This window comes from Monodelphis domestica, chromosome 1 (genome assembly GCF_027887165.1).
Source record: "Monodelphis domestica isolate mMonDom1 chromosome 1, mMonDom1.pri, whole genome shotgun sequence".
Classification (NCBI taxonomy): domain Eukaryota; kingdom Metazoa; phylum Chordata; class Mammalia; order Didelphimorphia; family Didelphidae; genus Monodelphis; species Monodelphis domestica.
Genome location: NC_077227.1, coordinates 626,522,602 through 626,542,722, shown reverse-complemented (window position 1 = coordinate 626,542,722; position 20,121 = coordinate 626,522,602). Strand labels below are relative to the sequence as shown.

General features: G+C 33.6%; 1 protein-coding gene and 1 long non-coding RNA gene across 4 annotated transcripts in view; one reads left to right on the top strand and one right to left on the bottom strand.

Moving 5' to 3' along the window:
• Positions 1 to 20,121, bottom strand: part of LOC103102951 (uncharacterized) — a 274,602-nt gene that overhangs the window by 83,662 nt on the left and 170,819 nt on the right. The window lies entirely within an intron of this gene.
• PLCB1 (phospholipase C beta 1) overlaps positions 1 to 20,121 on the top strand; it is a 902,125-nt gene that overhangs the window by 800,443 nt on the left and 81,561 nt on the right. For 2 of the 3 annotated variants that reach the window (XM_001374433.3, XM_007476702.3), the window contains 2 exons: positions 634 to 691; positions 2,412 to 2,498. In XM_001374433.3, coding sequence (XP_001374470.1) covers positions 634 to 691; positions 2,412 to 2,498 — 145 coding nt within the window. Of the gene's footprint in view, positions 1 to 633; positions 692 to 2,411; positions 2,499 to 13,628; positions 13,747 to 20,121 lie in introns of all 3 variants that reach the window. The other variant, XM_007476704.3, reaches the window with a different exon arrangement.

Sequence of the window (20,121 nt, the reverse complement as noted above, 5' to 3'; positions counted from 1 at the left end):
AAAGTGGACAACTTCCTTCTGAATCTGCTATATCAGGTCTTTAGGGGTTTCCTCTTATGACTATGCATCCTTTGTCAGTATATTTTCACCACAAAAGGCATTTAGATAAGAAAAGGAGGAAGTGCCTCTAGTAGCCAAAGGCTATTCTCATAAAGAAGTAGGAACCATTCTCCACAAATAAGAAGGAATTGTTTTTGTTCAATTGTATCTGACTCTTTGTGCCCCCATTTCTGGTTTTCTTGGCAAAGATGCTGTAGTAGTTTACTCTTTCCTTCTCCAAATAATTTATGGATAAGGAAACTGAGGGAAACAAGATTAAGTGACTTGCCCAGATTCACACAGCCAATAAGTGCCTGAGGCCAGATTTAAACTCCCTGACTGGGGCCCAGTTCCTTGTCTACTGTGTCACCTGTTGCCCTAGGCTGATCACTGGGATTTTAATTCTCTTTTCTCTGAGTTGTCTATAATTCCAACTGCATTTAAATAATATAAGCATCTATTGTGGTGAATAATATGAATGATCTTCAAAAGACCTTTAAAAGTTTATATAGAACCAATTCAATCCCAAACTAATTGTTAAGATCATAGCACAGATCTACACTAGACTAATAATATTCTAATGATTGGTTCTAGAGAGAAGACTGAAATGATCCGGTCATACATCCAAGAAGTGGTGCAGTACATAAAGAGAGTATGTCAGTCATTTTATTCCTTTCTGAAAGCACAAAACTTTCCTGTTTCTGAAAGATACTGAGTGTAAATCCTCAATAATAAATAGTTAATAGATATTTATTAGTAACCTACTACTGTACTAAGCTATGGGGATACAAAATGGGAAGAAGCAAAGGAAAAGTCCCTTCCTTCAAGGAGTTTATAATCTAATTAGGGAAGACAAAATGCAAAAAGCTGAAAAGGGTAAGTGGAAGGTGACAGGGAACCTCTATTCTTGGATGAAGGTTCGGAGTTCATGGTCCCACCTTTTGCAGTCCCAGAGGGAGAGTATTGATGAGGCAGAATAGCAACCAGGGCTGAGAAAGTTATCCCAGTAAAGAGCTTCTTGTGGCATAGTGAAGAAAGTCAGTCAGAGAAGTCCTACAGCCAAGTGAGAAATGTCTGAGCCAAGCTCTTCTTAAATGGCACTTTAGAGATTGTGGCTTCTCCCTACAATCAGAGGGACTGTTATTTCCAAACAGTTCAGCACACAGAGGAAGAATACCTCACAAGTGAAGCTCTTTGAAGTTTTCAAAGCATTACATATACTATCTTATTTGATCCCTATAATATCCCTGTAAGGTTAGTGCCTTAAATTACAATATTTACATTATAAATTTAAATTATTTTAAATCACAAATGGTTAATTATAATTTATTACAAATGATGATTACATTATAGATATTAAATTGTGTTAATAATAATTAATAATTAGAAATTATTAAATTGTAAAATTTCTCACTTTACATATGAGGAAACTGAGGCTAAAAGAGTGATTGAACATTGGATCCTAAATTGGTGATACAAAAACCCAAACATTTTTTTAAACCTCCTCGATCTAGCTAAGCTTTCCTTCAGTGTCTGCTTAATGTTTTTATTTTTAACTTAGAAATAGTTTGAGAATTCAGTGTATAGCACACTCCTTAAAAGTGAAAACTGAAAAATGATACTTGCGTGACACTTATTTGCCATCTCCTAGTGCAGGAGCTTGCTATGTGTTCCCCTCCCATACTATGTATTTACTTTGCATATAATTTGGACTTACTTATTTCTGTGCATATTTCTTCTCCCATAGAATTTAAGTTCCTAGAAGACAAGGATGACTATTTTTCTTCTTTTTATTCTTAACAGCTACCATAAGTAGGTATTTAAGTAAATGCCCATTGAATTAACACATGAAGGAATCTGTACTAAGAAGCACCTCTCTGGTCTTTGAACCAGAATATCAAATATCTAGACTATGTTACTAGAGCTTTGCAAAGTTTTCACTGACTTTCATAGTGAACTTGAATGTTTTGTTTTTATGAAATTGAACCTGTATCCTAAGAAGACATATGAAATGATGCAGAGGAAAGTGAACAGAAGCCAGAGAATAATTTATAGAATAACAATATGGTAATTACAAACAACTTTAAAAGAATTAGAAACTTATAGCAATATGAGCGACCAGAATTCCAGAGAACTAATGCTCAAACATGCTACTCACTTCCAGATAGAGAGGTAAAGGACTTGAGTAGAGAATGGCCTTTTTTTTTTTCAAAATGGCCAATGAAGAAATTTGATTTTGCTTCACTGTTCATGATTATAACAGAGATTTTATTCCTTTTTCATTCTCATTGGGTAAGAGAAGAAAAGTAAAATAAATGTAGTTGTCCTAAATGAAACAACAAAAAAACTGATCCTGTTTCTACTTTTTTCAGCTAGAAGATGCACAAAGCAAAAGACAGGAGAAACTTTTAGAGAAACACAAGGAAATTCGTCAACAGATACTGGATGAAAAACCAAAGGTAATAAAATACATATTTATTAGTAACCTACTACTGCACTAAGCTATAGGGATACAAAATGGGAAGAAGGAAAGAAAAAGAAAAAATATAATATATTAATAAATATATTACATACATATACATATTTACATGTTTGAAAAGCAAGTGATTTCCTGATTATCTTTGAGAAGCATTTTGTAAACATTCTTTTGGTCAGTCTCAGACATGAAACTTAAAGTCTATTCAAGACCCAATAATACCATTGTACCAGTTCTTTCAAAGTGCATTTGGCTAAGTAGATCAGGAACTCTTCTTCTGGGACAGGTATTTGATGTAAAGTCTGGCTCTGTCCAGCAGAGTGTGCCCTGTACTGGCATCTCCTCAAGAACTACAGATTTGATACACAGATGCATTAAGTAAGCCCACCAAATTTATCATGAGAAAGAAAAGTATAAAGTTTACACCTGTGACATTAGACTGAGCTTCTTCATATATTTTAACAAAATTACTTATACGCAGTCTCATATTTTTTCATCAGTTTCTGTGTTTTTATATCAGATTAGTGTTCATGTGAATAAAATGACCAAATGATTTGCTAATATCTAATAAATTAGATTGTTTCAGGACAAATAAACCATACACACTCTCAAATAAATTCCAAGTTTGAATGATAATTTATATAAAACAAATCATATTATATTGTACAAATGATATCAATTCAGAAAAAGGATACTAAATGTTTTAACACATTTCACTACTCCTTCCAAGACTGATATGGTTCTAAAAATGAAAATCAGAAAGATATTGATATTATATTCTAGATTGGTGGAGAGGTGGGGGTAAGAGGTTGCAAGTAGAAAGTCTTGGGCTCTCGATTATAAATATACAAAGATAGAGATACATATTTCAAATGTTTTTGTTTTGTTTTCAGATTAACAGTATTATACTTAAAAAAATTTTAAATTATTGGGGGAACCTGTGTGGCTAAATGGATTGAGAGCCAGGCCTAGAGACAGGAGGTCCTAGGATCACATCTGGCCTCAGAAACTTCCCAGCTGTGTGGCCCTGGGCAAGTCATTTAACCCTCATTGCCTAGCCCTTACCACTCTTCTGCCTTGGAACCAATACATAATATTGATTCTAAGATAGAAGGTAAGGGTTTTAAGAAAAAAAAATTAAATTCTTCACATATTTTCTGTGGTTAACTTTGCCTCCCTATTTATTAAACTGACAAGATCCTTTCTAAGCTTCATTTATTAATCTTATATCCAAAGTCAACATGTTAACCATAATTTTCAGCAGTGGTAATAGAGTTTTTCTAGAAGCAATAAAGACTAAATGTCAACATTAGCTACAAATTGTCATGCTTCTTATAACTCAACTTCCTATTTAAATATTCTTAGCCATCTTTATTTTTTTCTGTAAAGGCAAAGAAAAATATATTTTAATAATTGCTTCAGAAAATGCCCAACTTTCTACACAGGCATGACAGATATTTACAAAAAAAAATCAGGGCATTCTTTGGTATTTCATGATTAAAAAATGTTAAATTTTGTAGGATGATAATAATTAAAATTAAAAAATTATTCAGTACCAATCCAGCCTGAACTTTATAGAGAAGAAAGTATTGTTAGCTGAGTAAAGTTAAATTAAATAAGAGCAGAGAACATCTTGGCTTTAATGAATATTCTCCAGGGTAGTTTTCAGCATAGTGGTAATGCAAAGGAACTACTGTGAGGATTTGGGCCTGGATTTGGGAATTGTGTACAGCAACTTGAAGAGGGAAGTAAAAAGGACAACTACAATAGGAAAAAAAAATGAAATTAAGACATAAGATGTGTCATAAATTGTTGACTGAATCCAGGCAGTCCTTGGGTATTTTGAGGATGCTATGAGACCCAAGAAAAAAGTGGCAACTTGCAGCCCAAATTGATAGACTGAAGGGGGAACATGTAGATTAGTACTGTCATGGAATCCTATAAATCATTAGTTTTAGGAGAATCCTAAGGAGCCCAGATTCAAGCTGAGAAGCTTGAGAAAATTCTGCTCCATCTCCTGAGATTAGAAAAATGCTAGACTGTCCATTGAGAGTGGGCTAAGAGTGGGTGGCAACAATAATTGACAAATTTCCAACAGCATTCACCCACACTTGGAGCAGCAAATTCCTCATTCTCTCTTGTTTTCCCTGTGATGTTCTATCTTATCCACCACAGTGCGTGATGCTAGGGATTGCACCCACTCCTGAGGGGTAGAAAATTGCTTTAGTGCTTGTTATCTTGGGAGGGCGCTATTTTTAAAATTGCATTCATGTTTTAATTAACATTTGCTATTGGATAAATGATGTTTGCTTGGCTGCAAAATAGAGTATTTACTACATGAGAGCTTGGATCATGATTTGCATAAAATGATTATCTAAAATGCTCACAATGAACCTGGGAACAGTAGAAGAGGATTCTAGAGCCTTAGTTCTCAGAGACTTTAATATTTCCCTCAATGCTAGAACAAAGGCCTCATTATTATTAATCTTGAAAACAAGTTAACTTTGAGCATCCTAGAAAGATCTTTCTTTGTCATTTCTCATTAGTATCTCATTCCTCAGTTATAACATACCAAAGAGATTTAGAATGGCCTCACCAATTATTCAAGAGAACCTCATCAGGCTCTTCCTGAGTGTATTAATTTTATTTTTACTTAAATTTTTCTTATCTCCTTCCTCCCTCCCATCTCCACTCCACCCTATTGGTGGGCAACAGGGAAAGAGAAACAAAGCTTTTAAAATAAATATACATCATTAAGCAAACAAATTTCCACACTGGTCATGTCCAAAAATATTAACTAGTTCTGTGCCCTGAGTCCACTATTTCTCTTACAGAAGGTAGTTGGCATGGGAGTAGAACACTCCCTGAAATCATGGGTGATCATTGCATTAATCAGAGTTCTCAAATTTTTTACAATTGTTTCTTTTTACATTGTTGTTGTTATTGTGTAAATTGTTTTCCTGGGTTCTGCTAACTTTACTCTATATCAGTTCATAAAAGTCTACATAAATTTTTCAGAAACTGTCTCTTTTGGCATTTGTTATTAGTATTCCTTGACATTCATATAACAAAATTTGTTCAACCATTCTCCAATTGATGGATGTTCCCATAGTTTCCTTTTCTTTTTCTATGCATGAATGCTCTTCAGGTAAAACTTGCAGTCCCTGAAAATAATATCAGAATACCTTCTCAAATATAATGGCCTGCAACCCCAGTGCAGGGTTATTGTTCTTAGAATCTAAAGTATTTGGCAGCTCATTTAATTCATTAACTGTTTTGTCCTAGCCTTTTAATACTTTACTCAGGACTTAAATCCTCCTAAAAATGTCAAAGCAATGTTTAAAATGTTTCCATTATGGTCCACATCCAAAACTGGGCATCCACCAAAAGAGACCCACCATAACTGAATTATCCAGGTGCTTACACTCATCTGAATCATAATTGTGTCATACTCTCCTAGGTGCACACATCTACCTTGGTGCTTGCAAGGGTTTGTTTTAATTCAATTACTTAAAACACATAAAACCTAGAAGACAGAAATGCATCCTAGGTATGATCATATTAAGCAATGTAAATGAGAATGAGAGAACCAAGAATGCAATTAGAGAGTCAAAGAAAGTGACTGAAAAAGAATTCTACATTTCATTTATTGACAGAAAAATGGCCACCAAACTGGTTTAGTTTGCTTTGATGTTTAATGTTCTTTATGTTATATCTAAAGATTTTAAGGCATCTCAGACAAGTCATTGTGAATTAACCCATACCTAAGAAGAGAGCTGGGTTGTTACAGATTGGGTTTAATCATTTCCCCCCCCCCCCCCAAACTCCCTTGAAAGTAAAGTCTGTTAGGTCTCCTTTGCTATTTTGTTCCAATAGTTTTCTTTATTTCATGCTGATATGGCCCTGAGAATTGATGGGGAACTTTAGTCCCTTGAGTGAGAAAATGTTATACATCAATAAAATTATCAAAGCACTTTAGTATCTGTGATCTCATTTAATCTTCACAGGAAACCTGAGAGGAATATAAGACAGAAGCAGTTAAGGTTAAAGAAGACAATGACTGAGAGACAGGATTAAAACTAAAACTTATGTCTTCTGACTTTCAGACTAGTGATTTTCAGCTAAAGACAGATGATGCTAGAGTACAATATTCTAGCACTTTTTTATCCCATGTTTGCTTTTCTAAAAGTGTATCATAATCTGATTATTTTTTTCTGCAGTGAAAAGAGTTTTAGACTACAAATTAGAAGACCAGGATTCAAATTCTAGTTCTATTTTACTGGACTAATTACTTAATCTCTCCAACTCCTTTTTTCCCCCTTGCCAATATAATTAAGATAATATTAACTCCACCTAGCTCATAGGATTGATGGGAAATCAAATAAGAGATTTGAAAGCCCTTTCAAATATCTAACAATGAATATATATATATATATATAGGATGGATATATCTTCAGTTTACATATGCCTCCATTTAGAATCTTGATTTTGAATCTTATAGATGCCATCTTCTCAATATTTCTCATCGCTATTTCATATCTTTCTCTTTACTCATATGGTCACCACCCTAAGTCAGATCCTCATCATCTCTCATGAGGATCATTGCAATTGTTTCCTAATTGTTTTTCCTATCTCAAATCTCTTCCTACTTCAATCTAGCCCTCATAATTCTGTCAGAGTGATAAACTCATTTTACTGTCTTTTCCATGCCCAGTAATGGCTCTCTCTAATCAAATGGAGACTCTTTTGTTTGGCATTTAAGGCCCTTTAACCTGGCTCTAGCCTAACTCTACAGGCTTATGTAATTCATAATGCACATATATATGTAATGTTATACATATAATATAATATATATTTATAATTTATTCCCTTCATGCATCATATGTTTCTGTAAAATTGATATTCTTGCTGCTCATCCTCACACACTGTGTCTTCTGCTTCTGGGTCTTTATAAGGCTTGTTCCCCAGGCCTACAATGCACTTTTTCCTTCTGAATTTTCAGATTTTTAGCTTCTTTTAAAATGTAACTCAGATATCACTTTCTACAAGCAGTTTTTTACCTGATTCTACCACCTGGTAGCACCCTCTATGCCAGCTAATTTCCAAATATTTATTTATATTTTATTTTGCATAAACTAATATGTGGATATCAAATGATATCATGCTTTTTTTATTTTAAAAGTGTCGTTTGGTCTTGCACTTAGTGTATTACTAAATTTGCTCAGTGCTATTTACCTATAAAAGGAAATGCAACTTCTCAAATTGCCTTTGGGAATAATTTATAATCTGTAAAAATCATCTTACTAATCAAAAATGAACTTCAAAAGGTAGTAACTAACAATAGCTAGTATTTATGCAAACTGTGTATCAAGGTTTGCAAAGTGTTTTACATATGTTAACTTCTTCCTCAAACAACTCTATGAGATAGAAGCTATGATGCTCATTTTCTAGAAGAAGACATTGAGACACCGAGATTAAATCACACAGCCCATGAGGAGCTGAGCCAGGATTCTAACTTGTGTATCTGACTTTAAGTCCAGTGCTGGAGCCATTGTACCTACCACCTACCTACCTAGGTAGACTTCTACTTGCCCAGTTTGAAAAGTCAAAGCCAGTGACTTAAATCTTATAGAAATAAACTTGGTGAGGGCACCAAACTTGACCAGACCTGATTTACTGAATTATTTTAGGTTGGCCATGATGTACATGTTATGCTTTTGATTATGGAAACTTCATGTTTTGGTTTTTGTAAGTGAAAAAAAATAAAGGGCAATAAGAAATAGAATAACAATCCCCACTGGTGAGTGACCTACATACTATATATATATATATATTTTTTTTCTGTTCCTTAGTTTGGCATTAAAATTGTATATGTATTGTATACAAATCCCACTGAAACTTATTAAGTCACAGAACTCAATAATAGTGTTATAAGGGATCATCAGGGCCTGTTGGGTAGTATTTTTTTATTCAGGAGAAACTTCGAGATACATCTTCTTTTGGGGCAAAATATTTGATTTGGTCCCTGAGTATATATTGCTGTCAATTTTGTTCAGGGATGCCTTTTTACAGAAGCTGAATCACCAGAGTCCTTAAGCCCCATGTAGTATTCCTGGCCTCCCCTTTCAAGAAGGCAAAATAATTGGTTTCACTGGGAGTGCCACACCTGAATGCATTTGTCAAGACCTAAAGCAAAAGGCTTATGCAATATGCAGGAAGTGATAAAAACCAATCAAGGAGCCATCTACCAATCCAGATAAATCACTCCAACTTCAGAGGCCTTCTTATTGGAGCTAATGCTTTTGTGAAGAGGACCTCTTGATTTTTCCTCTAACAGAGGAAAGACAGACAGACAGAAACAGACACAGAAATACAGAGACTTTATCATATTAAATCACAGCTAATGAAGTATTTCCCCAAATATACTGAATTGCTCTCCACTCACCTCTACAAAGACATACATACACACTCTGTGTGTGTGTGTGTACGTGTGTGTTTCTCCCTCTGTCTCAGCATTATGAAGTTGTTGGCTTGAGTGAGATGAAGAATCCCCCATTTCAGAGGGATTCTTAAATGAATTTTCTATGAAACTCCACAAAGCTAGTTTGTCTACATCTCCAATTAAATGTTACTACTGTGACATCCTGTTTGCTTTCCATATTTCTTGGAATATAGTTTTCTGTTTTAACTCAGTTCCTCAGGAAAAGAAATATTTCCAGGAAGTTTTAGAGCATCCTAATTTGGGCACAAAGAACATTTTAATCACGTAGCTGCATGTTCTTTTTCACCTCCAAGGAGATATAGAATGATTAGCCTCATTTTCCTCTTTAGAATCACTCTAACAAAATGACTCATCTTTCCTGGATGAAGTCAGTCCTTTCAGATCTATGACTGGGTAGGCTTATGTGCCAAGAGTACCCCAGGAGGTGCTCTTATCTCTGTACCCTCTTTCTAATATTCAGAAAATTATTGCTTTCTTAATTTTCTACCTCAGCCAAAACAATTAGTTTATTCATGATTTATGCATGTCATGATTTATTATGTCAATACTTTTTCATGGCACCTCTAGGCCAAAAGGAATACCTAATAGTTCTGTTTCATAAGTAGTTAGATCCAAACAGAACTAACAACTTAGCCATTTAGAAGAAAATATATGTAAATTGAAAGAAAAAATATTTTATTTCATTTTAAACACTAACAAATGCAAACACTAATGAGATAGGTGACTATTTTGAGCACTGTGCAACTTCTCAAACCTTGCAATCAGATTAGATACCTCCACCCAAATTTCTTGGTCTTTTATTAATTTTTTCTTGGTATTTGCTTTTTATCACAGCAAAAAATCCAGGTATGCAAAAATCTGACATTGCAAATATTAGAGTCCAAGAAATTCCTGGATCAGCCCAAAGTATAAGTAAACAAAAAAAAATAACTCAGATACTTGAGAATTTCATCCAAAAGATGTTGTGTTCTAATGTGAAACTATACTCTCTTTAACTTAAAAGATATTAAGGTTCCTGTCTCCCTTGAAAATTTAAAATATCCTTTGGCACCCCTGTGAGTTTGCTACAGCAAGCCAGTTAGACCATTCACTCATGCCATCTCTAATTTGATAGATTTTATAGAACTTTGGTTAAATGGCACTGAGCCCATTCTTGTTTCCTATTTGGTATGACTTTATGACCCCATGAACCTATCCCAGGTGCTTTACCTCATATGTTAAAAGGAGCCTTAACTGATTGATGTTCCTTCTTCCTATACACATACACTCCCACTTTTCTCCTCTTTCTCTTTCCTACTTTTTTCCTTCCAACTTTCCTTATTCTAGGAATCCAAAAAAAAAAAAAAAAGAAAGTATATGTGCCAAGACTCAGGAAGGAAAGAAATTACCTTCCATATTACAATTTGTAACTAGTAAGAGATCGACTGGTCAAAGGTTTCTAGAAGTTAGTAATTTCAAAAAAAAGAGAATGAAAAGGAATTTAAGAGAGAGGGTAAGCTGACCCTTCTTGCTGACCCAAAATAGTAAATATTTGGCCTGAAAAGGAAAAAAAAAATATGTACAATAGAAGTCTTTAAGTACATGGAGTAAGACGAATTCTGTGTTATTCCATAGGGTAAAAGTTTAGAGAGAAAGCAGATTTTGGCTCCATTTGACGACCTTTTTTTTCTTTTTAAACAATTAGAATTCTCTAAAGTAGAATGGGCTACTTTGCGAAACAGTTAAATTCTCATCACAAGAAGTGTCTTACTAGAGGATGAATGGTCATATATCAGCAATGTTGTAGGATATCCTGGATTAAATAACAGGACAGACAACAAATTAAATTATAATGTTAGGGAGAGAGATGTGAAAAAATGAATGGGAGGCTGCTTTTTCAAGCCTTGTTTTTTGTCCCCTCTTCTTTTCTACCTACAATGTTTATCCATTAGCCAGAGAGTAATATGCATTCTATATTCTAGCCACACTTTGTCATTACTGGTTCCTTGAAGTTGACCTGAAGTATCCTCCTTCTGGGTATCCCTGGAATATCCAAACTTGTGATGTACTACTTATATTGAAATACCTGTCGAAATCTTTCCCATTCTTCATGGTTTAAGTCTGGTTCCAAATCTTCAATGATTTCCCTCCTCCCCCACCAAATGAAAGTTATCTCAGCTTCTTTATATTGTTATTATAAAATTGTACTTTTTAGTGAATCTGCTTTATCTTCATCAGTTCTACCTGGTATCATATTTACATATAAATTGGATATGTATTATATGCATATTTATTCATATATATATACAGTATGTATTATCTAAGTGCATGTAATCAATCACATGACTAAATATTTGCAAATGTATATGTGTATACACATATATGTATATATCAGCATTAATTCAGAGACAGGTAGCCTGATGGTGGTAGGGGAGCCTAAGCTTGTGACATCCACAATTTTCACAGTGGCATGCAGTACTATCAAAACACCATTTAGTCATGAATTCTGTAGCTTCTGCAGGTACTCTGACAAATATACTAGACCTTGCATATGACTGATACATGATGAATTCCTTCCTTCTACCTTCTGCAGAAGCACGTCCTTTATTTTCCACTTCTAACTTGGAGGGCAGAAGCAAGGAATTAAAACCATATCACTTCAAATTAAAGTTCTAAAGCTACAATCATCAGTATTCCATTACAGTATTTACCCTCTAGGCAACAAGAATAGAGAGCAGGATACTTCTCTCTGTGCCCAGAAATACATTTTTTTTTTCTGGCAGAAAGTTAGAGGAACACCTTTCATCCTCTTATTCTCGTCTTTGCCTAGTATTATATCCAGCAAAAGGAAGAAAAATTTGGTTGCTATGAAAAGAAAGTATTGATTATGCATGAACTTAATAGGGCTTAGCCTACATATTCATTTTTGTTTTAATATTATAGTTAAAGATCAATATAGTTTTGAATAAAAAAAAACAGTTGAGGTAGGACAAATTGGTAAATGTATTTATCCACATCTTTTTATATATTTGTGGTCAACCATCATTACTTTTTATTTGTTTTGCTTAAACTAAGGAGCAAAGAGATTAAGATTCAGGAGCCCTGGGTTTTAGCCCTAGTCTTGCCAAACACTACATGTATGACCTTAGACAAGTCACTGACCCTTTTTAGGCTTCAGTTTCTTCATTTGTAAAATGAAAACATTTAATGAAATTATCTCAGAGGTTCATTCTAGGTCTAATTCTAGAATTTTGTGTTTTTTCATAACATTTCTATCAATATAATTCAGTTTTTTATATTAATTTAATTTAATAGTTATGATAAAGATATGATATCTTACTTTAGCTGGTAAATAATTCTCTCTCTTGACAGAATCATACACTGAACACTAATTCATGATTTTATTAAAGATTCTTCTACATGTATGACCTTAGACAAGTCACTGAACCTTTTTCGGCTTCAGTTTCTTCATTTGTAAAATGAAAACATTTAATGAAATTATCTCAGAGGTTCATTCTAGTTCTAATTCTAGAATTTTGTGTTTTTTCATAACATTTCTATCAGTATAATTCAGTTATTTTATATTAATTTAATTTAATAGTTATGATAAAGATATGATATCTCACTTTAGCTGGTGAATAATTCTCTCTCTTAACAGAATCATACACTTAACACTAATTCATGATTTTAGTAAAGATTCTTCTATGTTGTTGATATTAACCCAGTGCTATATTGTGCACAAGGAGAACACTATTCAAAAAAGGCAAGAAGTTAAACATAAACTTAGATAGCTATCATCAAAACTGATTATGTCAAAACCAACAGTACTAAAATAATGGATTTCTTCCTCAATATTAAAAAATTTTTCAATAATAAATGATGCTAAATCAAGCAATACTTTATGGGATCTCAAGTTTAGTTCTGTAATGAAAATCCAACCTTTCTGCCCTAAGTGAAAGAAGATATATTTACCCTTTCTTTCTTTGAACTTTTTCATTTTTTATCATTAAGTCTGAATACCTGTACATTAGACATAAATTTTATAGATATATGTGAAAAAAAATATATATATATATAATTCCCTTAAGTATTATCAAATCTTTTTTAAAAAATACAAATGTTATTAATTTTAATATTTTCATGACATCATAAAGCACTTACATTTTCTTTGGAATTGAACTGCTTCAATATTTTGAAGACATTCCTGTCATTTAAAAAATGTAATTCTTATTCCTACTTTCTATATTATATTTGAGTACAGAATATTAGATCTAACATCATAGACCACTTCCTGTAAATCAATATCATTTCTCCTTGAGTTGAGGTAGATTTGTGTTAAATGCCTTAGTAATTATAACAAAGGTGATATTTAAAACCTAGTCCTCTGGGGGGTAATGAAAATTCAAGCTTTTCAAAGGCCACAATACCATAGAGTTCATTCAGTTGTATTTATGGGAGCAGGTGCCAGGCCACATGAGAGATATTGAAGTGCATAAGTGTGTTGGAAGTTTTAAATTTCCAGTTTAGTGTCTTATTCAAGAGTTCTCCCAGGGAAATAAGTTTTTAACATTAGGTGCAACATAGACATATTTCAATGCCAAAAAATGACAGCCTCCCTTTTTTTTCACACAGGGGGAAGGCTCCTCCTCATACATGTCGGATACTTGCCAGGAGGATCCCTCTATTTCCCCCAACTTTACACCCCCCAACCCTCAAGGCCTCAAGTGGTGACCACCATCCTCCCGACCAGGTAGGACTGGATGAGAGGGTGGCTTTTGAGAAATTTGAGGTCTGTGGCATATAGTGCTGTTTTCTGACAGGATGGAATTCTTCCAAGTATCTTCACATTCACTGTCTTTACATCTTTTCCTTTCCCTTCCCCATTCTTTCTTCCCTTGTCTTTCATGGTATTGTTCCACTTTCTCTTTTACTATCTCTAGGAGGGGACTGTTTCCTTTTTGTCTTTATATCTCCAGATCTTAGCATATAGTATTTTGCACATAACCAGTACTTATTTAATAAATGTTCTTTAAATTAAATCTCCAATCTTTATGAGATTAATTTTCCATCAATTTCCTTCTTTCTTGTCCTTTGTTTTTGTTTCTTCTTAAAGACTACATTTTAATATTTTTACTTTGACTTTTAGACTCCTACTTTCCTTCTTATGATATCATTATTCCATTATGTTATCATATAGATGATAGTTTTAAAATGCTGTTGCTCCAGGAAGACCATTTCTTTCTATAACTTCCCCTATCTTCACACCATTTTCCATCCAATATCTATTGTGTTCCTTCCCTAGACTATTGTATTTAACTATAATTCTCTTCCCAAGTGGTGTGTTAGGTGCCTGTAGACTTCCTTTGCTTTCTCTTTATCCTCCTGAAAACTCAGTACTGTTATGGACTCATTAGGATTTTTTAGTTTCTTGCATCTCTCCTAAATATATTTCACTAGAACTATGAGTGGTTGGAGACATCAGATCAAAGAAAATCTTGGATATGCAGACAGCAGCTAGGGCATGATAAAACTTACAATGATTAGATATATAGATATAGCTATATAGGTTAGGGAGCTAGTAAGAGACTTCCCAAATGCAGAAAATATAAGAAATAATTACAAAATTAGTAGTATTCTTAGGCACATCAAAAGGAACAAGTCATTCCAATTTAGTGAAATATGTGGCAGTAAGTTTGTTTATTTTAACCAGAAGTCATACATCCTAATGTCTTGAAAAGCAGTTGAACAAAGAGAAACTTAAAGCTCCATATATATCTTGACCTGTGAAACAACATGGATTAGGGAGGAAATTAACTGGGAGGACTTTAATGAACTGATACAGAGTGAAATGAGCAGAACCAGGAGAACACTGTACACAGAAAGTGTTTGGAGGCTTTGGGAGGGGAGGAAGGAAAGAAAATGAATCATGTAAACATGGAAGAATATTTAAAAATTAAAATTAAAAAATAATGCTATGCAATGTGCTTATACTCAACATAATATTAAAATTATGCAACAAAAATAGAATGATCAGACTGATAGGTATAACATCAATTATCTTAGGAATACTTGTACTATTCATACCTTAAAAAGATATTTAGAGTTAACATAAGGGAGCAATTGTCATTGATCTTATTTGTGTAAGCATAGGGTTTTCAAAGTGTGGCATTAAGTATTTGATAATAGTTTCCCCAAATACCCAAAGTATAATAACAATAAAACCTTAGAAAACAGGATTTTTTAAAAAGTCTCAGGATTTATAAACTATTCAAATATATAATTATGTGAACTCTAAACATGCTTAATTCACAGAGGGAATATTAATATTTTTTAAAAATAAGAAAAATTAATCAAGATTCTAAACAAATGAAAAAGAAAAGCCAAAAGCACTTACTCATATTGGTTTTTTTTTCCTCTTTGCTTCCTTTGTAAAATGAGTGACATAAGTCAAATGAAAACTTTGCAATTTGATTGGAACAAATAAAGCTCATTATTAGAGGACCATCTAGTAAACAATACTTAGCAACTACCTTGAATTAAAGGAGCAAAGTGAATTTGTTTGATAGAAGAATATGGCCAACATTGGTCATTTCTCATATTTATCAAAAAAGTTTTGTTTTCTCAGAGCTTCATAAGAGGTAAAGGATGAATGAGAAGTCTCTACTCTTATAATTTAATGCTTCCTTCATAAAGGGATCTCGAATAGACTCACCAAGGACTTTGAAGAGGGGATGAAAAGGCCAGCTTGAGAGAGCAGTCAACAACAAGCAACCAATGATGAACCAGATATAAGCTGCAAGATTCAAGAGTAGATAAAACTATATAAAACAAGCAAACGAAAAAGCCAGCAGCTAAAAACCCATGAGGATATTAGAGTTAATAAAATCTTGGTCCCAATGAAAATAAATAGTACTGCTATGAGGAGAGCCAATCTTGGGACTCTTTTCTGATGTCACTCTGAAATGTGGCAACTATGACTAATCTATTTTAAAGGACAGCTCATCCCATAGCAGGAACTTAACACCTTTGCTTGGTATCACTACATTTTAAGCAGATTGATTCATATCCAGTGGGCACAAGTCTTAAGATAAAATAAATTAAAAGGAGAGAAACAACATGGGAGTATATGTTTAAAAAATACAGCATAACCTAATGAAATGAGGATGGAATTTGAAGTTAGAGGATATTATTTCAGATTCCTCCTTTATCTCTCTAAACTTTGGCACAAGACATATTTTCTCAACCTGTTTTCTCATCTATAAAATGAGAAGTTTGGAATAGGTAACCTAAAGTTTCCTTCTGACTTTAACTCTATGATCCACTTGAATTGACATTATCAGGAGTAGTTATATATATATATATATATATATATATATACATATATATATATATATATGTGTGTGTGTGTGTGTGTGTGTGTGTGTGTGTGTGATAAGTGTGAGGGTTATCAGTATACATAAAAATCCACAATGCATAAAACCATCAAAAAATTCTTCAATGAATGGTTTTCAGTTTAATACAAGTTTGGACTGAAGATCAGCTGTTAATTAAATAAGTGGATGAAACTATCCACTGATGATTTGTGAATGAGACTTGCCATCCACAGTAGGGCTACATCTCATATTATTTAGAGATTAATAGGTGCAGCTGTGCATGAGTTATAACATATCCCTGCTAATCTCTATTTCCTAAGCTATTATAAGAAAGATTAAAATATAAAATAGATAAAAATAAAATCTACTACATAATTATTATATGTTTATTTTTGTTTATCTGTTGAATGAAAGCTTCCTGATAGTATATATAAAGTAGCATTATTAAATGCAAATCAGTTCCTATGTAAAGGTATTTAGGTACATATTGTACTATTTTCCTAGCACTGTGCATGGTATTAGGCGACAGAGAGAGAGAGAGAGAGAGAGAGAGAGAGAGAGAGAGAGAGAGAGAGAGAGAGAGAGAGAACTGACTACACAGGCTTTGCCCTAGGCAGCTAGCAATATCATTGAGTATGAATAAGAAACTAGGCAGCAATTCAAAGTGATGTAAGTGAATGAATAACATGAATGTTAAAAACAAATAAAAGAAGAGCAATAAATGGAAATATTCTAAATTTGAAAAATATAGGACAACCCAGTAAAATGAATACTGAATTTGAAGTTAGAGGATAGTATATTCTAAATCCCTACTTTATCAGTCTGAATGTTGGCAAGTTAATTAATTTAAGTGGAGAAATTTATATTATCTTTTTCCCAGACAGAGAAACTAAGTGAATTCTAAAACATGTCTTAAGCAGTCTGCCTAGTTTTCTGTGGCAGCCATCAATGAGGGCCATTTTTGACTCTCCTCTATTTTTGGTATTCAGTATTGTTTTACTCTGTATGCATTACCTTATGAAGATGTATCGGACAGTCTAAAGTAATTTCCACTCCCCCCTAAATCAAGGATGGCAGGCTTTTCAGAAGTAAAACATCTTGCATCATCCACCTTTACTAAAGCATGAAAGGTTATGATACTGAGCATGCTGACCTAGCTCTTTGAAGATGAGGAAAATGCACAAAGTATATAGCATGAAAAGTTTTAGCCTAATACTTAAAAAGAATCTCTAGGGACAGAGTTTTCAGAGAAAAGAAGACAGGATTGAATCTTAGACAAATATATATACCTATCTTGATATTTTTCTGTATATTTGTATATATACATGTATGTATATGAAGAAATGGAAGAAAGGAGGAAGAGGATTCAGCAAAGGAAATGGAATAAAAAATTGGTAAAAAAAAAAAAAAAACCTAAGATAATCCTGAGAGTCCAATGGGATGTGAGAGTCTATTTTGACAAAAATAAAGTGAGTAGAGAGTAACAAGACTTGAGGGTGGCCAGGTTTCAAATACTACAATTCAAAAGCTAAGGACAGTAAAAAATGTTGATTTGGCCATATGATTAGTAGGGATCTTGAAGAGCAGTGCTTCAAGAGAGTGGTGGTGACAGAAGGCAGAGTATAGGTAGAGATACTTCAGAGAAGAGAGTGTTTAGTTGAAAGTTTAGTTTGGGGAAGCTGGATAGATCAGTGGATAGAGAACCAAGCCTGGAGATGGGAGGTCCTGGTTGAAATCTGACCTCAGACATATCCTAGCTCTGTGACCTTGGGCAAGTCACTTAAACTTAATTGCCTAGTCCTTACCCCTCTTCTGCCTTGGAATATATGAAGGCATTTTTTTAAAGGCATGGTAAAGGGTGTTAGAAATTGGATTAAAACTCAAACCTTTTTAGTCTATGTATTCAGTAATAGTTAAGATCTTGCGCTAAGAGGAAATTAAATTGGGTACTTGAGGAGAGTAGAAATGGTTTCTCTTCTTTCTCCTTTTTCCTTGTTTAGTGTAAAAGAGGTGATACCCTGTCCTCCAGCATTCGGTCTTGGAGCTAGAGGGAAAGAATAATCCAGATATTTTAGTGAGAGGGAAATGACATAGTTCTTACTCCTACTATCCTGGCCAATAGTGAATAAAAAATTTAAGTACCTACTTGTTGGTAGGCTTAGAGGACACAAAAAAAGCTGTAAACCAGTTCTTGCCTTCTAGAAGCTCATAATGTAATAGAGGAAGACAACACATAAAAAAGAGGTGGAGAGTGGGGATGAGGAGGGAAATAAAAATACTCATTGCTGGGCATAATGAGGTCCTGCAGCTTGGATGGGAAATGATCTGAGGAGGTGTGAGGTAAAGTGTTGATTTCATCTTATAGAATGATGAGTTTCTGGAGATCATGAAATTTAGCAGATCTGCCAGGTATCCACTCTGAAATTAGTGGAAGTGAACAAGGTGGGGAGGGAGAAATGAAATATTTTTCTCTGGCTACTAGTGGTTCTAGATTTCTTTATTCCATACCAGCAACTATAAACAGGGATTTAATGGAGTAATCACTATGGATGAAGGTGTATATATAAACCATTGTTGAACATATCATTGTATTCATTCAATATCCTGCAGTAAGGCCATTAGGTTGTATGTGTTCATCTTTTGTAAAAGGTAAAAAGTATTTTGTATACTTAGCCTTTCCCTGGGGAAGGAATAAGCTTCCCACACCTTTTGTCAGATAAGACTATCCATCATATCCCTTCCTTAGTATTTGTCAGACTTTCCAGGAAGAAAGTCAAGAGTCAGTAAACATTCATTAAGTGCCTAGAATGTTCTGAGCACTTTGCTATGGATAGCTAAGGATTGCTAAGGATAGACACTATGGATAGCTCCTATCCTGAAGAAACTGATACTGTAATGGGGAGACACCAAGCAAACACATTTGCAGAAATAAACTAAAAGCAGGATAATCATGAAGTAAATAAGAGAAGGAAGACCACAGAATTAAGAGTGGCTATGAAAGGTTTCCTGTACAAAAAGGGTTTTTAGTTGACTCTTAGCAATATATTTATTGAGCAATGTAAATTAGGGTACAGCAGAGCCCTAAATAGCCCTGCCAAAAATGGATTTAAAAAAGGATATCACAGGTAAATGAAATTCAGTCAAAAATCTCACTATATCAGAGGTTTCAATCTTCTCTAAAACTGATGTTTTCCACAGTTATTAAAAGACAGCAAAAACAGAGATGAATTATCTGCTTTCCTGTTTTTTGTCCATCATTTAGTAAGTCCAAAATCCCATTTTTCAAAATCTTATTTTTAATTTTTTTATATTAATAACAAATTTCCATATGTATTTTCCAAAGTTATATGATCCATATTGTCTCACTCCCTTTCTAAACCCCTCCCAGAGCTGACAAGCAATTAAATATGTTATACATTTATGTTTATTATATTTATGTATTTATTATATTTCTTTATATCATATATATTTCTATGTTATTCATTTTTGTAAGCAAAAAATAAAACCATAACCCCAAAACATATATCCAAATAAACAAGTGATCAATCATATGTTTTCATCTGCATTTCTACTACAAAAGTTCTCTGGAGGTGGATAGCATTCTTTTTTCATAAATTCCTAAGAATTGTCCTACATCAATATATTTCTGTTAGTAGCAAAATCTACCACATTTGATCATTCCACATTATTACAGTTACTGTGTATATAATATTCTCCTGGTTCTTCTTTTTTTCACTCTGCATCCGTTCATG